General features: G+C 35.8%; 1 protein-coding gene across 13 annotated transcripts in view; it reads right to left on the bottom strand.

Annotated features, from left to right (window-relative positions):
• LOC124960464 (beta-galactosidase-1-like protein 2) overlaps positions 1 to 19,907 on the bottom strand; it is a 63,010-nt gene that overhangs the window by 33,090 nt on the left and 10,013 nt on the right. For 12 of the 13 annotated variants that reach the window (XR_007104082.1, XR_007104083.1, XM_047519237.1 and 9 more), the window contains 4 exons: positions 17,729 to 17,797; positions 14,407 to 14,502; positions 12,343 to 12,451; positions 8,781 to 8,873 (listed from right to left, as the gene is read on the bottom strand). Coding sequence is in view for 11 of the 13 variants with exons in the window: in XM_047519237.1 (XP_047375193.1) it covers positions 8,781 to 8,873; positions 12,343 to 12,451; positions 14,407 to 14,502; positions 17,729 to 17,797 (367 nt within the window). In the remaining 2 variants the exon portion in view is untranslated. The remainder of the gene's footprint in view (positions 1 to 8,780; positions 8,874 to 12,342; positions 12,452 to 14,406; positions 14,503 to 17,728; positions 17,798 to 19,907) is intronic. The other variant, XM_047519232.1, reaches the window with a different exon arrangement.

Here is a 19,907-nt window from a genome sequence, read left to right as displayed (position 1 = left end):
TGAAATTTATAAAAACAGGCATCTGTCAGTCACTTAAGCTTCTTCACAGTAAAGGAAACAATAACATGAAAAGAGAGCCTACAGAATGGGAAAAAGTTTTTGCCACCTGCATCTCAGATAGAGCATTATGAATCTCCAGGATACATAAAGAACTCAAAAAACTTAACACCAGAACACATAGCCCAATCAATAAATGGGCTAAGGAACTGAACAAACACTTCATAGAAGAATAAATATGATCGGTCAACAAAATAAATGAAAAAATTATTCAACATCTATAGCTGTTAAAGAAATGCAAATCAAAATTACACTGAGATTCAATATCACTCCAGTAAGAAAGGCAATTATCAAGAACACAAGAAACAATAAATGTTTGAGAGGATGTGGGGAAAAAGGTATACTCATACCCTGCTGGTGGGACTGCAGATTGGTGCAACCACTATGGAAAGCAATATGGATACTCCTCAAAACACTTGGAATGGAACCACCATTTGACCCAGTCATCCCACTCCTCTGTTTATACCCAAAGGACTTTAAATCAGCATACTACAGTGACAACTGCAACATCACTATTTATAGCAGCTCAATTCACAATAGTTAACCTATGGAACCAACCTAGATGCCCTACAACAGATAAATGGATAAAGAAAATGTGGTACTTTTACACAATGGAATACAACTCAGACATAAAGAGAAATGAAATTATGGCATTTGCCAGTAAATGGATAGAACTGGAGACTATAATGCCAAGTGAAATAAGGCAATCCCAAACAATCAAAGCCCAAATGTTTTCTCTGTAAGCAGATGCTAAATCACAATAATGGGGGTTGAGTATGGAAGATTAGAAGTACTTTGGATTAGACAAAGGGGAATAAAAGGAATGGAGGGGAATTGGGAATAGGAAAGACAGTAGAATGAATCAAACATTACTTTCTTGTGTGCACATATGAATATGCAACCAATGTAATTTCACATCATGTACAACCAGAAGAATGGGAAGTTATACTCCTTATATGTATAATATGTCAAAATACATTCTACTGTCACATATAACTAATAAGAATAAAAAACAAATAAAAGCCTTAACAATGTTAAAAAAAAAAAAGTGAATAACCAGTCTACAAGATTCAGATAACAGGCTTCCTGGGCTGGCAGGACCAATCCCCCTTTGCCTGGGCATTAGAAATGTCAGTCCTGATTTGCTTCAGTTTCCTTTCTGTGAGAGAGAATTGGTGTGTGGCACAGAAGAAGGCTTGAGATAATTGAAGGCAAAAGACTGGGGTGATTCCTTGGTGCTGCACAAATGTCTCATATCCTGAGTGTGACACTGGTAGCTCCCAGGAGTACCAAATATCAACCTCTATCTGTCTTTTTGTTCCTTGCTTCCAGCTTCTGACAAACTTGGCCTGATAGTGGACAGGTCCCTCACCTGAAGACTGACAGATCCTGAGACAAAGTCTTGGTCTGATCCAAGGTCTTTGGGGGAAAGAGATGACCTGTTAATTACCAGAGCATGAGTCAAACAGTCTCTCTCCTTCTATGTCTCTTGCCTATGTATGCCCTCGAGTGCAGGTTACTACTACTCTATATGTCCTAACTACTCTATATGTCCTACTGACCCTCAATTCTTTCACCTTCTCTCTATCAAGTGCCTAAATAAAGTCTTTCTATGAACCTACAGGCTTTTGACCACTTTCTGGGACTCAAATCACAAGCCTGTTCCTGGTGTTTACATCTTACACAGGGAGATTATAAAGATAGAGCTCCCCTGGATTCAAAATTAAGCTGCTTTCTCTGGAATTCCACAAGACATCTCTACCTTTGTATTGCCCTTTTGTATTATTGCAGGGAAAAAAGCTCTCACATAATTACAGCAAACTATACTTTATCTCACCTAGTTCAGGGAGCTAGATTATTTGCCTTTCTCAATTGGGGACATCACCCAGAGCACTACCAGGCTTGCCTCTCATTCAAATTGAGCAGCATTCAAATATGATAACATGGTCCTATGAGTTTAAGGATCCAAAAGACAAAGGAAACATTTAAGACAAAGTTTAAAGGCACAAACAGCTGGTAAATACCCTCTTCTAACTCCAGTAATTATTGATAAGTTAATATCCTTCATTCTGGGTGAGGCCCAGTTTTCCCTCCAAAAGGTTTTCAACTGGTGGTGGGCTCAGCACAAATAGACCAGGATTTATCATAGGAGACAAATAACACATCTAAGGGTGTCATGATTTCACAGGGTTACAAGTCACACCTTTGTAAGGGCAGATAAATTTGGAAGCTTGCACCTTTTTTGGCTGCCCACAGAAGAGGGAGAAATACCAGATGATGTCCTGGGCACAGCTGAAACAAGGGAGATGACAGGGAATGCCTTGTTCTTCTTTTTTGTCTTTATAGATGTGAAATACTCCCTCAAAGGGTTTTAAGCCATATGGGTCAGAACATATAACCCAGCAGGCTTCAATCCTTTCCATAGCCACTCATGGGAGAGGAGACCAAAAATACTAGGGTATACCTGTTTTGAAAATTTTGGATCAACTTGATTCTCAAGACACTGAAAAAGAAATGCCTGATATTTTTCAGCACCCAAGCCTGGCCCAGTTACCAACTAGGGGATGGGAAAATGGCCTCTGGAGAGAAACATAAACTTTAACACCATCTTACAGCTATATTTGTTTTACAAAAAGGGGGAAATTATCAAAAGAGCTCTATGTATAATTTTTTTGCCTCTCAAGCTCAAAATGACTGCTTTTCCTTTTCCTTAGCTGCCTGCCTAATATTCATCTGGAATGTAAGCTGAATGAACAAGTGCCCAAACTGACTTGAGACAAAAAAAAAGTGTCACTTTTAAATCAAAGCTGTTATGGGATATAAAAGACTGTCTTCTCTTCTGTTATACTCTGGGATTCTACTCTTTCCCAAGTTCCTCTCTAAATGCTAGAGAAATAAGAAAATAGGAAGGGAATCTGGAAAGTCCAGCTCTACCAGGTCCCTTTTGAGGATGCCTAAGAAGTTCACATTCTGCTTCAGGGACAACTTAGCTGGCACTGCCCCCAAATAACAGGACTCAACTTCAGGAAGCTGACAAAACTTGCCCAACAATGTCCAGGAAAATCCTAATTGCCACATGGTTTTCTCTTCTCTCTAGATGGGCTCAGGTAAGGAAAATGAAAAAGATCCCATATATATGTTTTCTTTTTCTTGAAAATCTTTTCCTAAGGACTTCATGGATTCCTACATTATTTAAATATCTGGGCTAATCTAATCTGATCCAAAAGTGCAAAGATGTATGTGGTCTTTTCTATAGTAATTATGGCTAGGCCAATTTCTCAAAGCCTCTGTCTATTGCTGAGCTCAAGGTTTTTCTTATGAATTCACCTTTGGTCTTGTACCAATTAGTCTTGTCTGGTCTAACTTGAGTTTCTAAACCCCTGTTTTTTTCCTGTTATTTGTATTCAGAGACCAGTTATCCAAGGGTTAACTTTCAAATACACTAGAAAAGGAAAAGAGAGTGTCTCCTTTGAAGAGTCCAAAGGAGGGAGAATAAACAGTAATGATGATAGAAGTGAATATGTCCCCAGAGGACAAGTGGCCAAATGATCCTTTGATATCAGCATCCCCATGGTTCACAGACTCTATTCTTAACATCACCAACTGCAAGTCCCTTCCCATGTCTAAGTCATACATTAAAAGTCTGTGACTGTGCTTCTTAAATTCTATAAGACAACATATATATGTGTCTATTAAATACGTTTTTATAAATTGTTGGGTCTTCACTAAAAAGCAAGGTGACTAAGAGAACTGTACTTACATGTGTTGTTCTACATGCAAGGAACAAAAAGAAACCAAGTTGTGTTTTGATGAAAAAACTATAAGAAAAGCATAAAGTATTTCATCTTATTAAAAAGGAGTAATTTGTCTAAATTCAGAAATTTCATAAAGATTGTTTCAGAATGTACAATTTAAAAGGTCAGCAACTACAAGAGGTATAAGAACATTATAAATATGAAAATATACCTTAAGAAAAATTAATAGGGAAAAATAAATGTTCCTAAAAGATAAAGTATCTTGTGGAGTAAAATAATATCTTATCCTAAAGTAAATAATAATTTTGCCCAAAGTCCTTTTGAAATAAAAGACAAAATTAAGGATATAAACAAGTTATAAAGTGTCTAAGTAAATTACAAATGGTTCGTGAAAGGTAAATCTCAAAAAGTTTGTGTGTGATTAAGTTAAAATTATTTAAGGGTTTTTTTTTTTTTTTTTCTCTAAGGTCAACTTTTACTATACTAATAGAAAACAAAATCTATTTCTCTATGTTTAAAAACAACAAGGTTCCTTAAATCATTGATCTACTCTCATAGCGACAGAGTCTTCATGCTTTGAGTATAGTCCTTGCTCCTCTGATACTGCATCTTATTTTAAAACTGACATGAATTTCTTTCTTTCTCTTCTCCATCTTCCCCTCCCTATAACTGGGGGAAGGGAGATTACCTTTCTTCCCTTTCTGAGCTGAGTTGTCTATCCTTGGGCTCATACACCAGAGGAAAGAAGTAATTCAGACTTCAGTGTTGCCAAAAGATCTAAAAAATGGTTCTCAAAGCTGCAAATAAATTATGACCCTGGACAGGGGGCAACTGAAATGTAGGCATTAAATCACCTTTTTAAGGAACCATTGTTCCCTGGGTAGTTGGTCATCTATATTTCTCCTTTGCTAACAAAGAAACAAAACTTCTTTTTCCTTTTTCTCAAAACCTTGTCTTAATTATTGGACTGACATCAGGGAGAAAGTAAAGACCAATTTTTTTTAGAACATTATCAATCAAGTATGTTTTGTTCTTGTTAATTTCACTTTATAGCTGTTACCTGTTAGTGTTTTAAAGAAGAACTAATTCTATCATAATAACCTGAGTTAGAATAATAAAGTGTCACTTCCAGGACAGAGAGGATATAATGCTGACTTCCAGTACTGATACTAACCCTAATTAAACAAAAGGAGTAACTGTAAAACTGTTACCTTAATTAAACAAAAGGAGTAATTGTAAAATTATAAACATTAAAGTTAAAACCTGTTACTCCAATTTCAAGAATGGCAAAACTGGCCTACTAGATGTTTAAAACTCAAATTTAGAGACAAAAGTTTCTAAGTAAAAGGACCAAGAAAAAGTAGTCAATATTTTGACCTTTGCTTTTGAGGTCATCCAGCACTCGGGGAACAACAGGACTTCTTTAAGGTCCCTGAAACTCCAGTTCAGACCTCCTGATCAGAGAGGAGATTGTGAGGACCCTAGAGAACAGAAAGTCAACCAATGCACATTCTGCAAAGAGGAGAGTCACTGGAAAGGTAAATGTCCCTGAAGTTTCTAGGGAAGCCACATGTGGTCAGCAAGACCCTGACCCATCTTGGCAGATGGCATAACTGGTAGAGGAAAGCTAAAGGAGTCAAGAGGCTTCTCACAAGTTCCTAAGAGTGACCCCTGACAAAATCTCAGATGACTCTTAACAGCGGTTAGGAAAAAGGTTAATTTTTAACCAGCTTTGTCTTAAATACCTGGCAGGAAAGTATAACCAAAGCACAGTCATACATGGACATTTAAAAAAATGGCTTTTTTAATGTAACTTGAGATGTACACTTGTGTCAGTCCTCCCCCAAACAAGTAAAACTGGGAGGTTATAAAGAAAGGGTTCTTATACAGGAGTGCCTGATAACTATCACAAAAGATGATAACAGAGTCACAAATTTGTAGAGTCAAATTTTCCTAAACTCCTACATAGGTAAACTCTGTTTTTCACTGGTATGATTATCTAGCCCTGATATTTATCCCTCTGATTAGTCTAAATGATGTAATGTGGCACATGGAAGTCCTAACTTTACCAAGTGAGTTGTAAGTGACACAGCTAAAGAGACTCTTCTACTAACACAGAGGTAACAACAATTAGAAAGCTATTTTACAGAAATCAGATGGCATTCCACAGCTCAAGGGGACATCTATCTGTGCCACTATAAAAAATAAACTTTGTATATATGTTTCTGGCAACATAGTTAATGTTTCTAAAGCCTTGAGTGGTCTAACACTCACAAATCAATGGTATATTGGATCAGTCTTAAGTTCTAATAAGTTACTATCTTCATGGTCTTCAGAGGTTGGCTTATAACACTGATTGTTTCTATGCTAATTGCTTACAGAAAATAATACTTTGCTGTCTTATGTATTGTTATTCTAGCATGAACCCTGCCCTATGTACATATGGTCCAATCACCCACCAATCACCACCATGGACCTTTGGATTGCCCAGATGGGTGAGATAGCTATAGAGTCCATTAAGCTTCAAATGGTCATGGAAATACAACCTACCATTGAGATAACACCTGACTTCAGTAGGAGCCCATTAAATAGACCTCTATAGAGGGATCCTGACTGCTGTTTCCATCAATACTCCTAAAGTTAGAGTGGTAATCACCTTTCTTCCCCCAAAGCAGTTAGGATCACCTCATCAGAGTGGGGAATGAGGCATTATCAGACAGGAAACCTGGGACCCTCCAAGATCAGGTTTCTGTGCAGCAGTGCTAAGAGGTTATAGACACAAAAAGTCAGGCCTCATCAAGGTCAGGTCAACTCATGTGTAAGCAGAAAAACTGATAGTGAGACATCTCTTGCCTAGTACCCAGATCCCCTCCCAAAAAAGGCATGGTAACCTGATTGGATGAAAGGTTGAAAAGCTCTTGGTCTCTGAGTGCCTTACCCAGGATTAGGTCAGGGTTAGTTATAGATTCATATAAACTCCAAAACAACAGACACCCATCAGCAACCCTCTTTTGGGACCCCTTCCACGTTGGGAGTTCTGCTTTCTTTCTTTTACTCCCGTAAATCCTGTTACTTTGTTCTCACCTTGTGTCCATGGATTTCATTCTTCAAATCCATAAGACAAAGAACACACCCAACCCCACTCTGCACTACACCATAACCGTCAAGATATACTAAATATTTGTAGGATTTTTTTTTCCCTTCATCTCAATGTCTGTAGTTTGTAAGAATTATACAGAAATAATATGATTAAAGCTTTGCTGATTTATTAAATATATTTATTAAAGTAAGAAAAGAATCAAATAAAAATTTTAGAAACAAAAGTTATCTGAAATCACAACTTAATGAGTTTAACATTGACTTAGACAAAGTCAAAAAGAAAATTAATGAGTTAGAAGATGGTTTAGAAAAAAATTTAAACAGAATAATAGATACATGAAAACATCTAACATTTATGTAATTTGAATACCTGAGAAGAAAATAGTATATAAATTTGAGAAATTTCCAAAACAGATTAAAGACTTCAATCCACAAACTGAAGAGTGCAAAATATGTAAACTGGAAAACTGGAAAGAAAACTACACCCAGGCAATCTTAGTAAATTGTTGGGGGAAGAAAAGAATTAGAAGTAGCCAGAATTAAAAAAAAAAATACCCTCAAAGGAAAAATAATAGCCACATTGGATGCTAGAAAAACCCACAAGGAGAATAACTACCAACCTAGGACTCTACATACAGCAAAAAAAAGAAAAAAAAAAAATCCTTCAAAAACAATGGTAATCCAGGCATGGTGGTTCATGCCTGTAATCCCAGTGACTCATGAGGCTAAAGCAGGAGGAGGATTGCAAGTTTAAGACCAACCTCAGCAACTTAGTGAGACCTTAAGCAACTTAGACCCTGTTTCAAGATTTTTTTAAAAGGGGGGTTAGGGGGTGGGGGTGCTGGGAATAGCTCAATGGTAAAATGCAAGTGTGTTCTATCTCAGCACCAAAAGAGAAAAAAAGCAAAACCAAAATAAGAATAATGGCAAACTAGACATATTTCAAACAAACAAAGGTAAAGAAGTTTGTTATCAGCACACCTATGACAAAGAAAATACTAAAGTCAGAGAAAAATGATGAGATGAAAACTTATAGTTACTGAAATGGAAGGGAAGAAACAAAAAATATCTGAGTAAACCTAAATGATAATTAACTCTATATAATAAAAGTAATAATAATATCTGTAGATAAAAAGTATAGATAGCATTAAAAGTGATAATAATAATATCTAAGGTAAAAGGGAGTAAAATATATTTTCCCTGGAATTGGCAAACATATTAACTTAGATTTTAATAATTCAAGAGTAGAAACTTTATACTGTATGGAAAATACTAAAATAGCAGTGAAGAAATATAGAGAAAGCTAGTAGAGGAGAAAACAGAATAAAAAAGTACTCAGTCAATCCAAAAGAAGAGAAGAAGGAAAAGAAAGGGACCACAGAACAGGTAAGACAAACAGAAAAATAACAAGATGGTAGATTTAAATGCAAATACATCAGCAATTACATTATATGGAAAAAAACCAAATAACCTCATTTACAAGGCAAGAATTTTCATAAAGAATTAGCAGAAACAAATTCCAATTATATACTACTCATAAGTCATGTACCTTAATCCGATGGATACAGAGAACTTCAAAGTATGTATTATGTAAACATCAACTAAAAGAGAGCTGTGATGTCCACGTAAAAGATATATTAACATCACTTTTTGCCTTACATTAGGATTGTGTGGTAGTTTTCAGTCCTCACCCTAGAATGTAAATGCATGGAAAAATGAAACTGGAGCTTCACCTTCATATCCCACGGTTCCATGCAAATCTATAGGTACTTAGGATATGTTGGCTCCACAAACCTGTTACTTAGTTTTCTCACTCTGCTAGAAGAAGATAGGTATGTAAATGCAGAGAAAATTTAAAGGAACACTTACCTTTTTGACATATGGCATGTATTTTTTATCCAGATAATATGAACCATATTCATTCTCAACTTGCATAGCAATGATGGGGCCTCCCCGGTTATACTGAGGGTCAAGGAGATGAGAATTTGAGAGTGAATCTACCACTAGAAAAAGACTGTATTTTCTGAGTTTCCTGAGCACATGCATAAAAATAACACACTCTATCCCATATAGCAGTACAGTTCTAGAAATTTCTCTCATTCAGTGATCCTCCTGGGAGGTCAAACACTCTTAGAATTCTACCTTTCCTAATACTCCCTCATAATTCCCATTATTTCCCCCTCAATTCAATGTATTAAGCCTTAAACTTCCCAAACCATCCTTCTCACCTTAGCACCAGGTCAACAAATGAAGAGTCTCTAATCCTATCTAGCACATCTCTTAGATCTCTTAGATGTGCTAGATGTCATTCCTTTCCCAATTCTCTGGAACTTTGTTCTTTGGAGAACCCTCTCAGTCTTCTGTATCATTTTCTTTTTCATTAATGAACATTCTTACCCTCATTTTAGCTGACTAAAGTAAGGCTCTTTGTTAAAAAATAATTTGCCTCGACAATATCTCCCTCAAAGTACAACACTCTTGCCCTTTTCATCTTTATGGCTAAACTTAGAGAAAATTTCTGTACTCAGTCTTGGCTTCTTATCTTCTCATTTACTTCTTTAATCATTGTGGTCTCACTTCCACTCTTTCCAATCTACCTAAATTATTAGCATTGATCTTCTTTTTGCTAAATTCAAACCAGAAGTGTTAGTCCTGATTTAACTGCTCTTTCAACAAGTTGGACACTCTTGACTGTTCCTTTCTTAAAACCCTCCCTTCTGTTTCACCAACACTTTCTGCAGTGTGTTCTCTTCTAATAGGGTCTTCCTCTCTGGTTACTCTTTCTCAGTCTCCTTGGTGAGCTCCTCTTGTCCCACACACCTCTCAATACTGATGTTCTTCATGGTTGTCTATTAGTCCCAACTCTTCCCCTGAATCACTTCCACTTTTGCTCTCTAAATTATGGCCTTTTGCAAATACCTTCAAATTTTCCTTCCACACTGGTTCCTTTCTGTCAATGTGAACATGTTCAATTGTCCTCTATCTCCATAGCTCTCTCAACACAAAGTCCCTATCAGCTAATGTATTTTCTCTCCTTATCTTGCACCTGTCACATCCCAGTCAAATTTGCTGGCTTCAAATTTGTTGAACCTCCTCAACATACTCTCAAGACTATCTCTCCTCTATCCCAAATGGCACAGTAATTTATGTTGTTTAGTCACTTGAGCATTTTAATGACTTCTTTGAGCCAAGAACTTATGTGGCAACCATGAGATACACCTTCCAACATGGAAACATAAGAAAAATATTGTTTTGACCATTAAGGCCAATAGTGCAAGCAGAAACATGGAAAAAAAAAACTGAGACTATGTGTATGTGTTTTCACTCCAAAATCTGACCATCATGACCTAGAATAAACTTTACATGGCAAAATGACAGCGTATTTAGCAAGCAAGGACTACTTGACTGATAATGTACCCCGACAAGCAAGGAAAAGGGGACACAAAGATGAAAACAGTACTGTTGCTTTCAAACCTTTAAATCCTATATTCCCTGCTGACAAACGCTAAAAGGCTCTTTGAAACATTGCTTCTCTGCTCTCCTGTCCTATCTATTCAATGAGGAATCCAGCAAATTAAAGAACAGAAACTAAAGAGAGAAGATCTAGATGTTGGTAGCACCTGGAATTATTTGAAGTAAGAGACACTGAATCTGATAAATATAATAGAAAGTTCTAAAAGAAGGGTACTTAGTAGTAGGAAAGTGCCCATTCATGGGGTCACAATAAAACACTTTTGAGATTTCCCAACTTTTTCAGCCCTGGTTGCATGCTTACTAAGTAGTTTTCTGATTACTAACTTAGTTTTCCAGGCAGGATTTTTGAGACTGAGAAGTCCTGAATAAAGCACAGAATGAGCATTCTAGTCTAGCAGTGTCCTTCAGAATTCTATGAAATGATGAAAAATGTTCTGTATTCACTTTGTTCAATATAGTGGCAACCAGACGCATGTGGCTATTGAATACTTGAAATGTGACTGGGAAACTGAATTTTTAATTGTTTTTAATTTTAACTAGCTTAAACTGAAATAGCCACATATAGCTATTGCTATCAGATGGTATAGCTCTAGTCTGTAAAAGACCATCTCTTCTCTATCCCAAATGGCACAGTGATTTATGTAGTTTAATCACTTAGGTATTTTAATGACTTCTGTGCATCTGATTAACTCTGGGATACTCACAGCATTAGGAGTCAAAAAGTTCCTAGTAAATTCATACCATGTGAAGCATTCTCCTAGTCATATGCCAGTCTTGTCATTGCTTCCACTCAGTCTATAATACTTTCTCCTTCAAATCATCACTGTGAGGATAAAATAATCTAGGCAAATGTTAATTACCTAGTGCAAAGCTTGGTATGTAACAGATGTTACATACAGCCCTGTTACTCCACTCTGCTCTTTTTCTACCTCATATTGATGCTCCTCAACTTGCCAATAAAGCCATCATAAATTGAAAATATCATAAGGTCCAAAATGTATTTAATAGATCTAACCTACTGAACATCCTAGCTTAGCAACACAATACATTGTAGATACTGGTTATTTCTCCTTGGGGGTATGTGACTGACTGGGAAGAGGACCTGCTGTTGCTGCCCAGGAACACAAGAGTATCATAGTATCTATCATTTGCTATGGAAAAGATCAAAATTCAAAAGTCAACGTATGGTTTATATTGAAAACATACAACTTGGCACAATCATAAGGTCAAAAAATCTTAAGCTGATTACCATAAGTTGGGCACTGTCTGGATATCATCCTTTTCATGTTTCTGAACCATTTTAGAAAGATAATAGTACACAACTTCTATTTAAACAATGAGTATGTATGACAGCATGGCTTTATTTTACTTATTTTTTTATTTTTAGTTGTAGATGGACACAATATCTTTATTTTATTTATTTACTTTTATGAGGTGCTGAGGATTGAACCCAGTACCTCACATGTGCTAGCAAGTACTACACCGTGAGCTATAACCCCAGCCCTGAAAGTATGGTCTTATTACCAGGAGATACATTAAATGTCAAATATTACAACTTCTATAAAGTCACTGATCTAAAATCACCTGTACACACTATTGTTTGTAAAGAACTGACAAGTAGCTGTCTTTAAAAGGTAAAGGAAGACATTTTGATGATAATAATTAATCTCATTTATGGTGACACAGAGAGCAAGTAAACAATGGGCAAGACAAAACAAAGATATACAGAACAGAGAACTCCAAGCATACTGCCAGGAAGAGGCACATCTGAGTTTAAGAGCCTTGTTCATTTTGGCAGCCAGTAGAGGAAAGGTATAAAAGCAGAGCAACTAAAACCTGGAATTAGCAGTTGGTAATATTCTTCCTGCTTTGGAGTGCATAGAAAGTGGTAAGCCCTCAAGAAATCAACTCGGGTGATAACTTTCCCTAGTTGTAGAAATGGGGGATTAGGTTTTACCTGCAATGGCAATATCCTGGGAATCAGATGATCAAAATAGACATTCACTGCTTTAGTGAAGCCCTTATAAGTTGTCCGCAGCTTCATGTTTGGATCCCTGAGTAACCAGCTAGAATCAAAAAAGGGAGACTCAGACATGGAATAGGAGAGATTACAGCCCACAGGCCAAGTCATACATGTTGTTTCTGTAAATAAAGTTTTATTGGTACAACATGGCAGCCAATTGTTTACCTATTGCCACAAGAACTTTTGTGCTACACCAGCAGAACTGAATGATTGGAATAGACTGAATATGGCCCATAAAGTCTAAAATATTTACTATCTGGAAGAATTTGACAACTTCTAGTCTAGAATGAGATTTTTTTATAAAGCTGATTGGAAACTGGTAGTAGGAAAACCTCTTTATTGGAAATTACCAGAGTATAAAAAAGCATGAGGAACTGAACATGCTACAATGTGAATAAACCTTGAAAATATTACGTGAAGTGAAAAAAAGACACAAAGGCCCCATATTGTCTGATTCTAATTACATGAAATATCCAGAATGGCAAATCTGTAAGGTCAAAGGGTAGAATAGTGATTGCCACTTTGACTAAATGGGAGAAAAACTGGGGAGGGGCTGAGGTACAGGGTTTTCTCTTGGGGGAATGAAAATGTTCTGGGACTAGATAATGGTGGTGATGTTCAACATTTTGAACATTTTGAATGTAGTTAATGCCATGGAAATGCACTCTTTTATTAAGTGGTTAAAATGGAAGATTCCTTATTATGTGTATTTTACTACATTTTTAAAAAGACCTGAAACAAAACAACAAAAACCCTCTTTAAAAAGACATAATTGGGAGGGGGGGTATGAAAAATGGTGGAATGAGAACAGCATCATGATCCTATGTACATGTATGATTACACTGTGATGGGCTGACAGATCTGGCTCCATGAGAATGTTATAGGCCAGACTCTAAGGGAAATGAATAAACAGACTCATTTTGCTCTGAGACTCCATGTTATGTAGGAAATAAGCTTCTCCCATGGGAACACCCTGCCTCTGTACCCATCATCAGTTACTTGGTGTGACATATTTAATAATATACAATGGCAACTCCTATGTAGTAAAGAATTGCTCTCTTTTGATTCCTATTGCTTCTGAACAATGTACCATGTAAACAGTGATTGTGTGGATGTTAGTAACCATTCTTTAGTTTGTACCTAGGTAAGGGTCATTTTGACCCACTTCCCCCTCTGTCGATGATCTCATGATGTTAATGTGTAATTTCGAATCATAGCAACAGACACTTATGATTGATGTGATTTTTGGAATAAGAACCCCTACAACCCTGTGGTCAGGGCTGTTCTCCCAATAGCCATTTTTTGGGGCATTGTGTGAGACAGTCAGCTGGCTGGCTTATTAAAAACTCTCAAATTTGGACTTCTCAGTGGTGATTGGTCTGTTCTTAAGTTGCGCCCCATAACAACATGGATGGTATGAATCTACATCAAGTACAATCATAGAAACAAAATGATGTACCCCATTTGTGTACAATGAATCATAATACAGTCTGTAAAGAGTTAAAAATAAATAATTTTTAAAAAAGACATAATTGGCCTTGCTATTTGTACTGCTACAACAAACTCTATAACTTATAAAGATATTGCTTAAGTGGTAGCCATTAGTTTTTTTGTTTGTTTTATTTTTATTTATTTTTTGTAGTTGTAGATGTTTATTTTATTTGTTTATTTTTATGTGGTACTAAGGACAAAATCCAGTGCCTCACACATGCTAGGCAAGTGCTCTGCCACTGAGCTATAGCTCCAGTCAAGCCATTAGTTTTTATTTTAAGAATAAATATGAACTCTACCCTATCTGCATTGCAAAGATAAGAGATTTATTTTAAAATAATATATAATCCCAAATACTTTCTGGTTCATCCACTATGTCATTAAATGAACAAAATAGTGCAGATAAAAAATGTACAAAGAAAACAAAGCAAAACACTCTAAGTTCCATTTGAATGTGCTTATGGACCATGGGCAGTCACACATGGAGACCCTAAGATCATAACTTACCTGGGCAAGCCTCCAAGGTCTAAGTCACTACCAATGTAGGGTCCTGGACACAGAATGACCCAGAGTCCCAACTGTGAAGCCATGGTTATAAAAGCCCTAGAAAGCAAAGCAATAACAAAAATTTCACATTGAACGCTGAGATCTGGTAAACCTGCTGTTTTTCTCTTTGCTTTCTTCTGAGGTTGGAATGAATGAAACTCCCAGCCTGGACCACAAAAGTCCTTATGGAAGACATACTGAAGGAGACCAGTAATAAACAGACTCTGTCAAGGCACTGGAGAGAAGGGTATTAAAGTGAAAGCCCAGAGATCCTAAACCAAACTCCAGTCTTCCCACCAAAACCCATTACTGCCCTGCACTTCCTACCTCTTCAAATGATACCACCCTCCAGGAAACAACCTATCGCAGAAACTTACAAATCATGTTTTCACCTCATTCTCCCTCACCTCCTATTGTGTCAGGAACAAAATTATGTTTATTCTTCTTCTGCATCCCACTGCTGTCACATCGGTTCATTTTATAACTGGGTTATTAGAATGGCAACTGACTTACCTTCTTGGTTCTTACTATCTTTCAGAAATTCTCCAATTACTGTCATTAGAATGTCACCATGAACAACAGTAGGAGCTAAAATTTATGTTGTATTGGCATCAGGCACTACAGATAAATTTAAGTTTACACTATTTTGGATAATTGTATAAGATAGGTATCAGTTTGTTCTCTATTTTTACAGTTAAGAAAATACACTTTAAGGGTTAGAGCTTTCTCAAGGACCAGTTTTGGTAAATGGGAAAACTAAAATTAGAATTCAGGCAAAGAGCCTCCAGAAATGAAATTTTAATTATTCTGTTATGTTGTCTTATAAAAATATTGCCTGGGTCTGGGGACATGGCTCAATAGTATGTTTGTCTAGCATACAGCAAAACACACACACACACACACACACACACACACACACACACCTGCTAGAATGATCTTTCATATAAAAGCTTCTCAAATTAAAATTCCTCAAGTGACTTCCAAGTGCCCTCAGAATGAGTCCCAAATTCTGTAACATGGCATATAAGACCAGGATCTGAACACTGGCTAGCTCTCCAGCTTTATTATTATTTATTATTATTATTATTATTATTATTATTAGTGGCAGGGGGGTTAGCAGCTTTGCTTTTTGGCAGTATCTCTACTTAAAACTAGTAGGGGAGCATTACTTGAAGATCCCAGAAAATAAGATGTGTGGGACATCTCAGACAGAGCATTTATCTCCAGGATATATAAAGAAATCAAAAAGTCAAATAACCCAATAAATAAATGGAAAAAGGAACTGAACAGTTCACAAAAGAAGAAATACAATTGATCAACAAATATATGAAAAAAATGCTCAACATCTCTAGCAATTAGATAAATGCAAATCAAAACCACACTGAGATTCTACCTCACTCCAGTCAGAATGGTAATCATCAAGAATACAAGCAACAATAAATGTTGGAGAAAATGTAGGGAAAAAGGTACACTCATACCTTGCTGGTAAGACTGCAAATTGGTGCAACCACTATGAAAAGCAGTATAAAGATTCCTAAGAAAACCTGGAGTGGACCCACCATTTGACCCAGTCATCCCACTCCTCGCTTTTAACTCAAAGGACTTAAGATCAGTATACTACAGTGATGCGGCCACATCAAGGTTTATAGCAGCTCAATTCACAATAGCTAAACTATGAAACCAAGCTAGGAGCCCTTCAACAGATGAATGGATAAAGAAAATGTGGTATATATACCTAATGGAACATTACTCACCTTTAAATAAGAGTGAAATTATGGCATTTGGTGGTAAATGGATAGAGTTGGAGAATATTATGCTAAGTGAAATAAGCCAATCCCAAAGAACCAAAGGCTGAATGTTTTCTCTGATATTCAGATGCTAATACACAGTAAGGGTGGGGAAGGGGAATAGTGGTATTTTGGACTAGAGGGGAGTGAAGGGAGGGGAGGGGTTATGGGGGTAGGAAAGATAGTAGAATGAATCACACATTATGTGCATATATGATTACATGACCTGTGTAACTCTACATCATGTACAACCAGATAAATGAGAAGTTATACTTCATTTATGTATGATGAAAATACATAAGTACATTACTGCCATGTATAACTAATTAAAACAAATTTAAAATATAAAAAATAAAAATGAAAAAAATACGATTGTGGCAGAAAGTTAACCATAAAAATCTATTACTTTTTCTTCCCTGGGCACACAGCTCAACTACACTTTAAGCCACCAAGCACTAGATGGAGCCATATGATTGACCTCCAGCCAATAATGTGTGAACAGAAGCAATCTGTAACTTTTGAAGGAGATTCTCCATGTTCTTTATTCAACTTGCTGGCTTGATGCAGAAAAGCATGGTGGTTTGGAAGTTATGTGTGGAAGATGGTGAAGGTATAAGATAGAAAAGACTCTGAATCCATCAAATTATTAACTAGGATAGGAATATATGTGCATCAGGAATATCTACTTCAAATTCTACTTGAATGAAAATAATTCTTTATTGTTAACAGAATGTAAGGCTTACCTGTTTCAGCATCTGACATCACCTTAAGTGATGTACAATATACTCTAATATTTTTGATTTTGCCCCTGCTAGACACTCCAACTGAAATACCATCCAGTTCCTTCTAGTTAACTCTTGTTCACATTTGAAACTTTCCTCAGCTATAAGTTCACATTATCTTCCCTAATTGGTTTCCATAGTTTTGTCTGTATATCCTTGGTATGTTGTATTTGCCTCCATTTCTGCAGAGAATCTTTATTTATTTACTTATTTATTGTGGTGCTGCGGATTGAAACCAGGGCCTTGTGCATGCAAGGCAAGCACTCTACCAACTGAGCTATATCCCCAGCGCAGAATCTTTATTTTTGAAAGCACAGTGCTATCTGTCCATGTCCAGCACCAAAGATAATGTCAAATTATTGCAGATATACATATTTTTGAATAAAGTTACTCTACATCTGTCATGTCTTGGAAACTCTGAACTATAACCTAAAAATCTCCTATTATTAACTGCCAGAGCAGACTCTTCATGATAGATTAACACTGTAGAATACTGGATGAACAATTTCTAAGCCACACTGACACTAAGAGCTATGGTTAACTGGGACAGACTCCCTGCTTAAGAGGCTTTCAATCCAGGAAACAAAATTATCAGAGATTCCTGATGGTTCTCAAAGCAGAAACTCAGGTGCTCCCTTTTGCTTCATCTGATCCCCACAACCAAACCCCTGTCTCTGAGTCACAGAATTGGGCAATTAAAGCATGAACACATACATCACATCCAGGTTTCCAGTGAAACGAAACTGGCCTATTTTTGGCTCATGAAGGTTCCAGGGAACATGCCTGAAATAGGGGAAAAAAGAGAAACATAAGAATTTATCCTCTTACTTGACCTGATTCCATACTGATTCTTCCAGTTTTAATAGAGCACCTAAGTCATTTCTACTATAAAAGAAGTTGAAGGTTTCAATAGACAAAGTTCTATGTGTGTACAATATGTTATCTGTAACACTTTCTTCCTCTAATGCCCAGCAATGATCCAGGCAGCCAATATTTGTCATGATTCTGGACTTCAGATAATATGAGTGTAATAAAATGTTTTCTGGATATACACACAAATTTCTCTTTTAAAATGCTAATGAAAAAAACCTAAAAAATTTAAATCTGCATCTACAATGGGATAAAAGAAAACAATCATAAGACAGAAACCAGAAAAGTTATGAAAAAATCATAAGACTGCATTAGCCTTTATTCTTTTACTTTTTCTTTTCTTCTCTTTCTCTTTTCTTTTCTTTCTTTCTTTTTTTCAGTGCTGAGGATTGAACTCAAGTTCTTACACATGCCAGAAAAGCACTCTAGGCAAGACTGAGCTACACTCTCAGTCTCTCCATTATACAACATTATTTAAATGAAATTAAAATTATTTAAATGATGAATTTTAGCAATAAACAACATATGATTCATAATGCCCAGCATCAAGTTTAAAAGTTGCTAGACATACAAAGGAATAGGAAAATATGACCCATAAACCAAGAAAAAAATTATCAATCAATAAAAACAAACAAATAATATATATGTGGAAAACAAAAGAGAAGAATATTTAAAAGATATACAAAATCCCAGCGACCCAGGAGACCTGAGGCAGAAGAATCACAAGTTCAAAGCCAGCCTGGGCAACTTAGTGAGACCTGGTCTCAAAATAAAAAGGAATGGAGAGGTAGCTCAGGGATAGAGCTCCACTCGGTTCATCCCCAATACTTAAAAAAAAGAAAAAAGAAAGAAAGAAAGAAAACCAAAATGATAAAAGAAAAAGACACAATGTACTCCATATCTTTATAAGTAAAGAAAAACATGATTATAATGAGAGGAGAAATAAATAATATTTTTAAAAAGATCCAAACAGAATTTTTACTACATCTGTATATATATATTACATATATATATACATATACCTAACATACATATACTATTTATAAACATAAATAGTATATAAATATAGATGGTATACATAGATAGGCTCTGTGTGTGTGTGTGTGTGTGTGTGTGTGTATGAAATGGACATTCTTGGCATATCATAAAGGAAGTGAAAATATATCTTTGAGGATAAACGGCAGAGTAGGAAATGACAGAATAAAAGGTCAGTTAACATTAAAACATACCAAATTGCAAACAGAGAAAAAAGAAGGCTAAAAAAATTAAAAAGCATAAGTGACATGTGTGATCTTATCAAGAAGTCTAACATACATGTAACTGGATTTGTGGAAAAAAGGGAGCAGAGGAAAAAATATTTGAAGAAATAGAAACAAAATTTTTCAAATTTGATAACAGCTACAAATGTTACAGATTCAACATTTTCAGTATACAGGTAGAATTTTAAAAAACATATCATAGCACAGCATAATCAAATAACTGTAAATCAACAAAAGGAGAAAATCTTAAAAGCAACTAGAGGGGAAAATGGCATGTAACTTTGTTATTTAATCATGTATACACAAAGTTATATACTAGCATTGCTTATAATAAAACTGGAAATAACATTTGGGGACAATATTAGATTTATTATTGATCTAGATAGAGGAACATAAGAGCTAACATTATAGGCATGTAAATCCAATTAACTTGAATGAATCTCTGTCTGCCACTTCAAAGCTTAGATATTACTTAATCCCTGAATATGAGTTTCATAGCTTATGAATGGGAATGAAATGCATGTAAGGCTTATCATACTGCCCAACATATAATGATTTATAGTTAAGTTGATTGTGATAATGAACAATGGCAAAAATAGTAACAAAAATGATGACTAATACATGAAACATATTTAGCAAGAATTAAAATGATGGTGGGTATTTATATGTGCAAATGTGTAAAGATGTGAATGCACTGACATATGAAAAGTATAAGACTATATATACTAGAAGCTCATTTTTGTCAAGCATAAAATAAGAATGTA

The sequence above is a fragment of the Sciurus carolinensis genome, chromosome 11 (assembly GCF_902686445.1).
Source record: "Sciurus carolinensis chromosome 11, mSciCar1.2, whole genome shotgun sequence".
Taxonomy (NCBI): domain Eukaryota; kingdom Metazoa; phylum Chordata; class Mammalia; order Rodentia; family Sciuridae; genus Sciurus; species Sciurus carolinensis.
Note: the sequence above shows the minus strand (reverse complement) of the source record. Positions and strands in the feature narration are given on the sequence as shown.